This window comes from Gobius niger (assembly GCF_951799975.1).
Source record: "Gobius niger genome assembly, chromosome: 24".
Taxonomy (NCBI): domain Eukaryota; kingdom Metazoa; phylum Chordata; class Actinopteri; order Gobiiformes; family Gobiidae; genus Gobius; species Gobius niger.
Window position 1 is genome coordinate 5,962,370 of NC_136875.1, and position 14,011 is coordinate 5,976,380.

The following is a 14,011-nucleotide window of genomic DNA, read 5'->3' on the forward strand; positions in this document are numbered from 1 at the left end:
TTTTTTTTTTTTCACTCAAACTTGTCTGTAAATACTGTTTAAGTGGTGCTAGCCCTCAGCTAGCTTTGCCCGTTAGCCTGCTAGCTTCTTCTTCGTGATTCTATTAGTGTGCGTTACCTCCAGAGGGACTACGGAAAGGATTTATTAAGGTAAACTTAGTACTGCTTTAAATATGCAGCCCAAAAAAAAAGTTTGGACACCCCTGGTTTACGAAAGGAGGACAAACAAACAAAAAATCCACTACTAGAAAAAAAAATCAGGTATAGTGCTAAGGAGAGATGTGTTTTTTCTTCCATTTTCATCAGTGCTTTGAAATGTAGCCTCCAAATAACCTGGCACTAGCATATATTCTCCTTTGAGTCCAGAACCACCACTTGAGAACCACCCAGGCACTTTGGCGAAGTATTTCTCAGTGTAGGATAAGTGTTAAATTCTAATATAGGGCTTTTATTGAAATTTCATTCCAATTTATTCATCCGCCGGCTCCACCTCCACCTGCTCCTGCTCCTTCTTCTCCTCTGCTGCTTCCTCCTTCGCGACCTCCTTCTCTTCCTGTTGCACCTCGGGCTCTGCGGCTTTCTGCTCCACCGCGGCGTCCTCGCTGGTCTTCACCATGACGGTTTCGGTTTTGGTCACGGAGGTGCTCTTCACAGCGGGGACCTCGGGGCAGATGACCGGGCCGACGCTGGCCTTCACCCCTCCGAAGGAACAGGACACGTAGGAGGGAGTGCGCGAGCTCTCCAGACCGTACGCGCTGTAGTTCACTGCTGCAGAGAGGCAAACATGCAGTGTAGCTTTACAATAGCAACATTTCTGTATAGTTTTTCTATAGCTTGGGTGATACTCAGACACTTACACGTCTGCTTGGAGATGTTGGTCTTGATTCCGGTGAGCAACCTGTAAAGGGAGCAGAGAAGCATCGGCATTAGAGATGGTTCCTGCTTAAAGTAAATTGATTGGTGATGACTGATTAGTTCCATGTATTTCTGATCATATTCATAGACATCAAAACTACAGAGGAACCGTGTTTTTTCCCAGAGAAACCCCAATTGGATATCAAGTTAATTGCGACCAATAAAGTCACCCCTTTGATTGATATCGATTATTTGTGCAGGACTCTTTGTAGTCGTAACAAATTCTGGTTATTTTTTTACCTCGCCACAAGCAGGGATGATGTACCGATCCGATATTCAGCATCGGTAGCCGATCCGGGCATTTTGAGATTATCGGATTGGATCGGATGACCGTGAATCAGCGGCCATGGATCTGCAGCGCTTCGAGGGTAGACCTGCAGATCCAGGACCGCAGATTCACGGCCTTCATGCTATCGCTAAGCTAGGATACTGATCCGATTTATTATTATTATTGTGTCTTGCACAAGTGTCCATTTCAAAACAGAATTCAAATGGCTGCCAAAATAAAATCACACAATCCATCATAACAGAACAACATCCACATCACACAGGAGGATATAAATCAGGGGTCCTCAAACTATGGCCCGTAGTAATTAATGAAAGTGTGAAGACCTGATTACTATTCTTGCAAACCACTACAGTGAAACAAATATGAGCCTGAATCAAGTGTTGATCTTGTGGATATAGTCGTGGGGACGACTGTGCAGGCGAGTCATCTCTACTTCACAAAGAGGCATTTTGCTCTGGGTCATACAATTCTATGTTATAGCCAACCCGGTCCGGCCCCCCATCACAGTCAGGAACAATAGAGAAAAAAGTCTGAGGACCCCTGATATAAATGAATGTGTCTACTATCGCTAACCTGTCGCTAACACCTGCTTCTGAAAATCGTTCTAATTTAAAATTCAAAGCTAGAGCCAAAACCTCTTGCATGTTTATTAAAAAAAAAAATGGTAAAACTACTGTAATATCCACAGGCTATAATATATAATTATATATATTATACAAAAATATAATAATACAAAAAGACTGTATTGGATCAGTATCAGCCAGATGAAGAGTCAAAATATCGGATCGGGAGCTCAAAAAAGCAGATCGTGCATCCCACAGCAATTCATACAATAGCAACTTTTCTTGTTCTTCAACCTCTTAACCTCCACCGGAACCGCAATTTCTCCAGTTTGGCTTCACAATGAACTATAAAAGCTTCTGGAAAAAAAAAGCATCAACGAAAACGGGGATGAAAATGCAACGAAAATGTGACCAACAAAGAAGCAACGAAAGAGCGAGAAAACGTGCCTGGAAAGCAACAATAATACAAAAAGAAGGTAGGATCAGTTTTGTAGGCCCTTGGCTTTCAAATGAGGCGTTACACTGTTGCTCTCCAGTCCAAAAGCTTTTAGATCTGGGTAAAGCTGAACTGGAGAAAATATGATCGAGGTTCAGACCCACCTGCTCTCCTCTCCTTCCAGCAGCTTCCTGTAGGTGGCGATCTCGATGTCCAGGGCCAGTTTGACGTTCATGAGCTCCTGGTACTGTCGGACCTGGTTGGCCATGTCCTGCTTGGCTCTCTGCAAGGCCCCCTCCAGGTCCCGGACTCGGAGTTTGGCGTCTTTCACGGCTATCTCCCCGCGCTCCTCTGCCTCGGCAATCTGCGCCTCCAGATTGGCTCTCTGACGGGAGAAACGGCCCATATTACAGACACCGAGGGCTTTTGTGATGGGTATAGTGGTATCTCAGGATTTGCAGTCACTGGCCGCGTTAGTCGAGGTAGGCCCGTGTTGTAAGCTGATTATTAGTGGTCCAGTCAGTAGTGATGGTTGATTATTAGTTGTTGATTGCTAGGTTTGAGTGTCAGCTCATACTGTAAATGATCATTATGAAAACCACAGTAACATTCTGCTGTCGATCGAGAGCCCTTTACCTGTTGCTTTGCCATCTCGATCTCCGACTGGAGCCTCATGATCCTCCTGTTGATTTCTGAAATCTCGGCTTTGGTCGACTTCACGTCATCTCCGTATTTCCCGACAGACTGTTGCATCTCTGCGTACTGGATACAGGGAACAATACAGAAATGTTATTGAAGATTGTTGAACCACTCAGGATTAACCCCAACTCGAAGAATATTTCCATTTGTAAATACTAGTTTATTGAGCTACATCTAGACTAATGTTAATCTATACAATCAATCAATCGCTACAGCTGCAAATTCTGGAATAATTTCTGGACTAAATCACGTCCAAGCACCAAGTTGCTGCACCCTGGTTGTTGTATTAGCATGGTCGTGCTTAATATAGTGGCCTCTCATAGGGCTTTTCCACCAAGGTGTTGGTTCTGGGCTGGTTCAGAGCTGGTTCTGGTGCCGGGTTGGTTCCATACTGACTTGGTTTTCCACCAAAATGAGAGCTGTGCCTATTGTCATAGCAACTCTTTGGGAAGTCAACATCAAAAATGGATAGCAACATCTTACTACAGCCACTTCTGGTATAAAATACAGAAAAATAAGTTTATGTTTCAGTCACAGCAGCCGCTAACATTTTGATTTCTTCTTTCTAACTCTTGTTTTAGCTGAAGAGCATAAAGCAAAACAACAGTTTCCTCCACAGAGACGGTTTTGGCTTCTCCAGGAAGTTCTAATATTGATTGTTTGTTGGAGGAGAGAGCCACGCCCCCGGCCGCTGATATCACTGGTGCTCGTTTCTTGGTCCAGCTTTTAATTGGTTCCCAACCGGCACCAGATTTTGGAACCAAGAGCCAGCTTTTTTTCAGTGGAAAACGAAAGAACCGGTTCTGAAACTGGAACTGGCCCAGAACCAGCACCGGCACCAGCCTGGTGGAAAAGGGCTATCAGTGCTTCACCTTGCTCTGGTACCAGGTCTCGGCCTCGGCGCGGCTCTTGTTGGCGATGTCTTCGTACTGGGCCCTGACTTCGGCCACGATGGCGTCCATGTCCAGGTCACGGCTGTTGTCCATCTCCACGACGACAGATGTGTCCTTGATCTGTCCCTGGAGTTCACTGATCTCCTGTAATCAACAATATATACACAACTCTTAATTACACATTACAAAAAGTAAATATCAAGCATTGGCTTAAATGACTTGAATTGAGGAAATGTATCTTGTTTTGAGCGGTTTTCACTCATTTAGACACTTTTCCTGATCGGACCAAGTTTACTTTGCTTGTTTGAGGACATTTCAGACCAGTTCTAGGGTAAATCTCGCTTGAAATAAGAAAGTAAAATTGCCAATGAGATAAGACCAATTTTCTTTTTTTTTCTTTTTTTTTTTTTTTATTTAAGGTAGTGCAGACGAACAATACAAAAACAGTAGACAAGTCCACTGACGTGTAATAATAATAATAATCATAAAACAAATTCTATACAACAACAACAAAAAAAGGGCACAAGTTAGAAGTGCTATCTTAAACATTTACGTGTGTGCGTGTGTGTGTGTGTGTGTGCGCATGTGTGCATGTGTGTGCGTGCCTGTATGAAATGCTAAGTGCGACTTGGATATGTTTATAGGGGAAACACAAGAGAAGGAGAGTTTGGCAACATAGAAAGGAGCAAAAAAAAAACAAAAAAGAAAAACAAAAAGATACTAATAATAATATTAATAGTAATAGTCATACAACAAAAATATAGAATAGTAAAATCAATCAAATAGACATTTCTTTCCAATTATACAATGCTTATAATTTTATTTTATTTATTTATTAATCATTTTTACTTATAAGTTCAATACCCTTTTGAAGTGGATGTAAGACCAGGGGCTTAAACTCTGCTGCTGCCCGACCCTGGGGAGGCAACTCGCAGAGCAAGGACTGCTCCATCACCTCAGAGCAACCCACTGACCAGATGAGGAGAGGGTCTGCTCACTTGATCAAGCAGTGTTTTTACCTGGCTAATATCCACCTCTACATTTGTCGTTAATTTTCTTTTTAGTATTATTATTATTATTATTATTATTTATTTATTTATTTGCATTCTTTAATTTTGAGGTGGGGTAAGACCATGGTGCTTAAATTCTGCTGCTGCCTGTCCCACCACGGACAAGACCAATTTTCTTACCCCATTGGCAAAGAAAAGGACCTGAAATAAGGACGAAATGCATCGAAACAAGTCAGAAACATCTCAGAACAAGTGAAATAATTTAGGACAAATGCCCAACAACTTCTTAACTAGTCAAAACAACTAAAATTTTTATTATTATGCTCAAATTGAGATGTTTATACTGATCTAGTTAAATACTTTTTGCTGTGCAGTAGAGCTGGTCCGTACAGCAAAAGAGGGCAGCACAATTCAAATACTTCTCAGGGCCTTTTATGTTATTTTATATCAGGTGCACATTGATAGACACGAGAGTAAAACCCTATGGCATTGAATCACAATACTTATGTTCCAATATATTGATTTGCAATATAAATCATAGGGCTGGGCAATTAATCGAAATCTCAATCTCAACGTTTGTCAATTTCAATAACCGGCTTGGGAATTAATCATCGTCATTTTCTTGTACAGTCAAAGCAAATAGTTTTGGAGTTTGAAGTAGAACAATGATGCATTTGTTTTTACAATGTAAAAGTTCAATCCCAGCCCTAATAAGTATTGCGATGCGTCTTGTAAATGTATCGTCCCCCCTCTAACATGGAGCACGAGTAGATTAATCAAGATAAATCAAGACGAAATACTCTTTTTTTCCACAGTACCCTCAGGTTTAAACTGTGAGTTGCAAGAAGTTTGAGATATTGAATTACTGTATAGTAAGTTAATATAAGGTTTGTCATTTAATAAAATTTAAACTCACATGAAGCGGAAGAGAATATTTTGATTAACCTCTTTACCAAGTGCATTTTCTCCAGTACAGTTTTACCCTATTGTAAAAGTTTACAGCCTACAGGCCAGAGTAACGCCCGTTTGAGAGCTAAGACCTACTAACCTGTGTTTTTGCCACATTTTTATTGCTTTTTGTCCCCTTTCTGTCACACTTTTGTAGTTTTTCTTGTTGCATTTTGGTCACTTTTTTGTCATGTTTTTGTCCCTTTTCTATTCCTCTTATGTGGCTTTTAATCCTCGCTTTCGTCTAATTTCTGTCGCTATTTTGACACAGAAGTTAGATTTTTTAAGTCAAACTGGAAAGAATGTGCTCAGTTCAGGTGAGGGTTAAGAGGTAAAAGGACTTGCTCACAGAGAAGTACTCGGACACATGCCTCTATACCTCTCTCACTGCTCTATTTGAATCTACATATTCATATTTATTAATTACGTCTCGCATTAAGATGATCAAGTCCAAATACTGTTCCTCTATGTTTGATGACCACCTGGATGAGGCTGACTATTAGCAGCTACAACAGGACGATTCAACCCGGACAAATGTAATTCCTTATAAGTAGGGCTGCACAATATATCGCGAAAAATATCGTATCGCGATATTAGCTGATGCAATATCCGTATCGCGAGAAGCCACAATACATCGCAACATCACCATAGCCTTCATCTGACTGAGATCCACCCAGTTTTTTTGCAAACTCAAACTCATGCATTGAAGTCATGTGTAAAAGTTTAGTTTAGTTTAGTTTATTTGAGCAATTTCAAGTTCAAAGTTGTTACAAAAGAAAAGAAACACAATAATGCCCAAAAGGGAGTAGGTTGAAGCAAACAATGCTTATTTATGCCTACCCCTTTAAACGTATTTACAAACTTTACAGCTGCCGTTCTTTTACATTCCGGTTTGTTCACTGAGACCAGCTCATTATGGTACAACTAAGATATACATAACCATAATCAACACATGGATTAGGATATAGATACATAACCATAATCAAACATAGGAAATAAGTTTACTTAGTCTTTGGTACAGAATCAGGTTTGGAAAACTGTCTTATAGTGCATTCTTAAGTATGGAATGGAATGGTGACAGGTTGTTGCTGCCGTCTGATGCTGCCCCATATAGAACCATCATTGCTATATTTATATACACCTGTACATGGACAGTACGTGCATATATAAACATATGGTTTCCTTCTTATGTGTCTTAAATATTTGTCATCTGTGAGTACATTTCAGTGTGTCCTGGTCTATGCGTTAAAAGAAGCAAGATTTAGGAAGCTGTTGCCAAAACAGCAAACAGCAAAGTTCAGTTTTAATTGAACATTTACTAGCTTTGTTACATTCTACCCTTGTTTTGGTCCTGATTGGGTGTTTTTTGAAGTCTTCTTTTGACACAACTTGCTGGAAAAAAATGGAACATATCGTGAAATATTTGGTGAAATATCGCAATAATATCGTTATCGCGATGTTGCACAGCCGTATCGCATCAATATCGTGCAGCCCTACATATAAGTTTGCAGAGTATGGAAATGGAAAAGAACCTCTCTTTTGTAAGGCGTTGTATTATATGTACATAAATTAAAATTATTTTGTGAAAAATAAACAAAAAGAAAGTTTGTAGATTGCCCTGGTTTTGTCATTTGAACTGCAGCGGGCAATTTAATAAACTCTGTGCACCTCCGATTGAAAGTTTACTCACAGCGTCATAGAGCTGTCGGAGGAAGTCAATCTCATCGCTGAGTGCGTCCAGTTTGGCCTCGAGCTCCACTTTGGCCATGTAGGCTGCATCTGTTTCCTGTAGTAAACAATGACGCATGAGACATTCATGGGGTCACACTTATCATTGTTGCGATCTTGTTGCACGAACAGGAATAATGACTTCTAAAATATGAATGAAATGCTAAAAAACGTTTTCATAGTGTTAATTTAACCCGATTCGAGGAAAAAACATACTTAAAATTCATCGTAAAGTACTGTCGGAAATGGGTCGGTAGCTTTTTTCAATACCAATGGGTAAAAAAACAAAGGCCATGTACCTTCTTGACCAACACAAAGGCATTCTCACACTCGTTTCGTTTGTTGATTTCTTCCTCGTATCTAAAACAACAAAGTTCAATCAGTGAAATGCTGGAAAAATTCCCTCCGACATAAGCTCGAGAATCGGCATTAGTCTGTTTGTACTTGTTCTTGTAATCCTCCACCTGGCCCGTCATGTGGTGCAGGTCGGACTCCAACTTGACCTTCTCGTGGCCCAGGCCGTCCAGCTGTTTCCTCAGGTTGGAGATGTAGGCCTCAAACATGGAGTCGAGGTTTGAACGAGAGGTGGTCTGTTCCTGGAGCAGCTTCCATTTGGTCTCTAGCATCTTGTTCTGCTGCTCCAAGAATCGCACCTGCAAGAAGGAAACGTTCGGGTGATTCAAATGTTGTGGAGGAGGCCATGAAGTTCACGTGGGACTGAGGAAGCGTAGGACAGGGTCAGAAGAGGAAGAGGAGAGGGTCAGAGGAGGAAGAGACAAGGAAAGACAAGTTAACACAAATCAAACACAAGGCAATTCAACAGTTGTGGTAGGATGTAATTGCTGTGTATTAGATGACCCGATGGAAGTAGTAGGTTGAATTGGTTGAATAATAGGGGTCCAAGGATTGATCCCTGGGGGACTCCACAGATCATGGCCATTTTGACTGAGAGGAGAGGTTCAGATTTAGCAGAGTAGAGGATCAGATGCAGCAGAGGGCTCACTGTGGACATTATTGATTTCACTATTGTTCCGATGTAACACATTTGCAGATGAAGAAGAATCGTTAGCAAACACGTGAACAATAGGATCACATTTTTGGTCATGTTAGGGTCAGATTGTATCAAAACATACAATGGACTTGCAGTTGCTTCGTCTAATAGTGACCTATAGATTGAACTCCTGGCTGATGTTTCAACACAAAGTAGCTTCTTTGCTAGGTACACTGTGTGGGTTATCTCCCCTCCCCATCCTGACTCCTCCTGACCCTTGGTAAACCATCCTTCTGCAAACACGACCGCATCCCCGCACCTGTTTAGGTATGTGAAGAGGCTGGGCTTTATGAGTTTCACTTGTTTCAAAGTCAGTAGAAGTACTCACAGTCGACTCTTGCAACATAACAGTGGTAGAGCTGCTTTCATGTGCAACAAAGTGCTCTTACTGCCGGGAGATTAAGCTAATTTTCTTTTTAAATCGGCAAATTTGATCTCAACGTTACTTAAAAAATTCAACATGAGCACCATTTGGCCAAAGGGTTTATAATGAACCTGTACTGTGAATAGCAGTTATAATGATGTTTCTGTTTTCTTTGCCCAAACTATTATGTTTAATTTGAGTTTTCCTCAGCCCCAGTTCATAAGCTTTTGTTCTATCTCTTTACTATTTACTATTTGATGGCTAGCCTCTGTTTTTGGTCCGACCATGCTTCTGCTGCTGCTGACTCAATGTCACTGTAGTATCTGTTTAAATATAGGTTTATACAGCAGTTGTTTTTCAGGCAATCCTACCATTCATACTCAAATACAGCCTCCTGTATATTCTTTGATAAGATAACAGTGTCTCGTTCGAAGTTTAATCACTTTTAGGTTGGCTCCACTTGACTGTCATTGATAAGTATTGAATACAATCTCCCTAATGACTATACAGCCTCATAAAGGCGACACAACAGAGCAGGGCTTCTGCAATGTGAGGATGGGCCTCATAAGCAGTAGTAGCAGAGATTTTCAAAGTTTCCAAATAAGAGTGTTACTTTGGGTGACACTGTGGTGTAGTGGTTAGCTCTTTCGTCACACAGCAAGAAGGAACTTTCTACGCATGTTCTCCCAATGTCTGTGTAGGTTTCTTCTGGGTGCTCCGATTTCCCCTGTCTCTAAAACTGTACAATTGGCTGCTTATCGGGACAGACCTCCCCTTAAAAAATAATCTGAATTTCAATGGGACTCTCCTAAGATCAAACTGGTGATTTTTTTAGTGTCCCATCGTTATTGAAGATGCATCAAGGTAACAACACTTTAACATCACAAAAACATATTAAACACTATGTGGAATATGTTATGAATCATGATGATGCTTAAGCTGCAACAAGATGCAAAGACCTCCCACCCAAATGAGAAGGAATGTTTGACCAACTCTACTGCAACACATTGAGTAGATTTCATTTGCCAAATCATTTTCATACAAACTTCTCGGGCATCTGAAAAGTCAATAAAAAGTGGCTTTAGAAGTCTTTTGTGCAGGATATTGCTTACATAGAGCTGCACCCCGGCCCACCCCAGACCTCCCCTGATCCTTCTTATCTGAGCGCTGAAGTCATCCAGGAGGGAGGGGGCTAACTCAAAACAGCACCATCAGGCTGGGAGCTGCTTTTGTTTTATGCACACAAGGATTTTCTCAAGAACAAGCCTGCCAGATTTGTGTCACCTTGAGCTATTTTGGAACATACTGCGGTCATATCCTATCATAGAATTCATTTCTCCGCATGGTCGTAGACTTTTTAATCAGATTTGCCGATCTCGGTGTTCCCATGCACGGCAACATTGTTCATTTGGCGTCTTGGGTGCGTGATTTCAATATGACCTCACCAAATTGCTTAAAAGTTCAGTTCTAAACACTGACACGGCCACGCCCCATTGGGTACTCGCCCCATTTGGGGTCTCTGATGATGCCTTTTTGTGTCGGGTTGTTTAATAGTAGTGCAACCCCCACTATTTAGGCAAATAATTGGCACACTGAGCAACGGTGATTAACTACTATGTTGTTGGTTCAGCCACCGTGACTAACATTGCATAATGTCGCCGTACAAGCTAAATGTGTTGGGCTGATTGTGTGTTTACGGGAGGCTGGAGAGAACTGCTGTAGTACCGTTAAACACCACCAGAGTGTGATTGTGCAGTTGATGAACAATATGAAACAGTCACTTTTAGTTCATAAGCACAGTATATTTCAGTCATCTAAACCGCAACAACGACTAGTTTTATTTTTACTTTCTACTTTTAGCTTTTACCATATCATATATCATTCCATTGCGTTATTTGTTGTTCTTGTCTCATACTCGCCTTGTCGATGAATGTTGCAAAGCGGTTGTTGAGAGTCTTGATCTGGTCCTTCTCGTGTGTGCGGACGGCCTGGATGGTGGGGTCTATCTCCAGGTTGAGGGGTGCGAGCAGGCTCTTGTTGACCGTGACCGCTGTGATGGGCGCAGGTGCCATGTCGTGCATCATGCCCCCTCCCATGCCACCTCCGAAACCCACATATCCGAACTCTGCCGCCCCGCCGCCCGCTGCCCCTCTCCCGCCTGCAACATACCCACCGACCACCTTAAACCCGCCCACCGCGCCCCCGCCGGCACCGCCAACCATGCCACCTCCGTATGAGCTCCTGACTGCATAGCTTTGCCTGGGGACCACTCGGCCGGCGTTACCCCCATAGCCAGAGAAGGAGCGGCTGCTGAAGCTCTGAGAGGGGCCCCTAGAGGAGGCCCGCGTTGAGTAGGTGGAGGTCTTCACAGCGTGGACAGACATCGTTCCCAGTGGTGGCAGAGAGGATAGCACAGGCAGGCTGGTAGAGCCTCCCTAAGAGACAGCCGCTTTTATAAAGGCAGGGGAGAGGCCGAGCTGGGCTGGGATTGGTTGTAGCTGCAGGGGGGGCTTGGTTAGACACGGCCCACTTTAGGAGAGGGGGTGAGGGTGGTGGTGGGGGAGTGACCGGTGTAAGGATGAGAGAAGAAAATGCATCGAGTTACAGATTTACTTGACTTTGTTGGAGCGAAGGAGGAGTGTGATTACATAATAGGACTATGCAATGTGCCAGTGCCACTAGGACAGACACATCCATTGTACTGCTGCTGGAGTACTGCAAGTACTTTTACAACTACTGCGACTGCTGACACTGCTTATGTTACTACTACTATACTACTGCACTACTACTACTACTGGTACTTTCTCTACTACTACTTTGATTCCCAGGCTGAGTGGAGCCTTTCTTGTGGAGTTTGCATGTTCTTCCTATGGATTTCCTCCAAGTCCTCCAGTTTCCCCCATCACTAAAACATGCTTAATAGGGTCTCCTCTGGGAGCCTGGTCAATAAATCATTTACTGCAAGCCCTACTACTACTACACTACAACTAGTACCACGACTAGAAACTTTACAACTTTTATGACTATTACTAGTACTTCTACTTCAGCTGGTATATTACCTTTACTCCTACTACAAATACATTATGTGTTTATAGTACTGCTACATGCACCACGAGTAAGATTCATGAGGCTGCCAATACTACTGCTACTATCAATTTTAATATGACAACAATAACTACTACTATAACTGTGTACTCATTATTACCACTTTCTACTCATTCTACCACCACTTTGTTCCCTATAGCACACAGACTACATACACACCTCTTGGCAGGGAGTGTGGTGATTACATAATATACACGTACATGAAAGTGCCAGTTCCCTAAAGTATGGGTCCTGTCTGCCACTGAATGGACTTGTTCCAAGCTGCAGCCCACAGTAGTATCCTGCTGTTGTACTCTGCACTGTAGTATCCACAGTCTTACTCAGTGTTTCCGCGTGTTGACTGTAGCCACAGACAAATCCATCATTCTTTTGTTATAGCGACTAAACTGGCACAGTGCACGTCCCGCTCAGTGGAAAGGGACAGCCTGCTACTGGCTTTTACACTATACCTTGGTATTTAGAACAAAATGTTCCTTCCTTAAATACTTTCTGAAACATGTACCTGTGATTTTGTGCCAGTGGGTCAGGGCGTAGCAAGCTGCGAGTGCAAAAGAGAAGTTATGGGATGGGCATCTCGGGGAACCTCTGGGTGCCACAATTTGATATGATGCGTAGATATGATATGCAAATGCAAGTGGTGATACTTTAGTGGCGCATCATTAATTTACATAGCCTACATTTTTCAAACTTCTAGCCCTGTTTACCAGTAAATCTTATAAATATAATTTAAATGTGCATTATGCAACTTTTCATGGGGAAAATGTTTTAATATCAATGCGTATTTGACATTTCAGTCGGCTGTATGGGTTGTTCACATGGTGCCTCTTGTGTGCTCCAGGACCAATTGTTTTCAGAGTTTTCACTACTGACTCTCACCAGAAAAACTACAGACAATGCAACCTCCCTCTCTTTTGGTACAGCTGCTTTTTGGGCATTTTTCTGTGAGCTGCATTTGTGGCTTCTGTGTTGCACATTGTTTTACTGGATACTTTTGTGCGACACTGTAGAGACACCATGAATCCCCACACCTGCAGCACAGTGGAGGCATCACAAGAGGAGCTACAGGAAACAAGAAAGGGACAAACAAGGAGGTATCCAGGCAAGACTCGCAGCTAAGCCATGCATGCCTTCTATCCCAACTATTGTTATAGCTAACGTTCACTGGGGAATAAAACAGATTATCTGCTAAGCTCTTCCCAGAAGATGGTGAAAGACTGTTGTGGGGCGGAGGGAGCTGCGCAGGAGGAAGAGGAAGGAGGAGGTGGAGCTTGTCCCTGTTGTAACCCAGGAGACGCTGCACTGTTTCAGAAGATCAGAGGAGACTGAAGGCAGCCAGGTTTCCTCCGGGTCCAACGGTTTCCTTCACCTCCAAAAACATGCTGCTCAGGTTGGCCCACAGTGGCTCAGGACTATCACCTCAACACAATTTCGTTGTACGGTTGTACAATGACAAATATAGCACTTACTTACTGACTTACTCTTCTGGAGAGTCCTAGAGGCCACAGTGAAAGCAAAGGCGCCAAATTGACCACCCATACAAGCATGGGTCACTGGAAAGCGCACTAAAATCAACATAAAAAGTTGCATAATGCACTTTGTAAAGACAGCATTCTCTCCCTCTATTAAACCGCTCTTCACTGTGAAATCACATATTTCCTATGACGTATTATTGATTGTTTGATGACATCAAGCATTAATGTGCATGATGTCATCAAAAGTATTGATGCAGGTAGGACATCGACGCAAAATATCAAGTTATATTATCGAGGTCCCCTTTGGGACAATCAGAAGCAGTGAAAGGGGTCGTAGCTAACAGGAGGAGTACCTAGCTGGAGGATTAGCTTGTGCATGTTTTCGGTTCATGTGACGCTCGAGTCCATTGGTGTATTGGACCAATCACGTATCAGTATTGCTGTGAGGACGTCGGCTTTACATTTGGTGAAAACATTGAGCATTTTATCTATTGCAATTAACAACACAGCATTAACAAAAACGAAAGCTATGAAGTAAA

The 14,011-nt window shown here is 42.4% G+C and overlaps 1 protein-coding gene across 1 annotated transcript; it reads right to left on the bottom strand.

Annotated features, from left to right (window-relative positions):
- Positions 1 to 202: 202 nt before the first annotated feature.
- On the bottom strand, positions 203 to 11,335 carry LOC306982330 (keratin, type II cytoskeletal 8-like). Its single transcript, XM_079582246.1, has 9 exons — positions 10,815 to 11,335; positions 7,925 to 8,133; positions 7,780 to 7,840; positions 7,443 to 7,538; positions 3,774 to 3,938; positions 2,839 to 2,964; positions 2,367 to 2,587; positions 857 to 897; positions 203 to 767 (listed from the first exon to the last, which is right to left on the bottom strand). The coding sequence occupies exons 1-9, from the start codon at positions 11,277 to 11,279 to the stop codon at positions 469 to 471; spliced, it is 1,683 nt and encodes a 560-aa protein (XP_079438372.1). The 5' UTR covers positions 11,280 to 11,335; the 3' UTR covers positions 203 to 468.
- Positions 11,336 to 14,011: the final 2,676 nt, after the last annotated feature.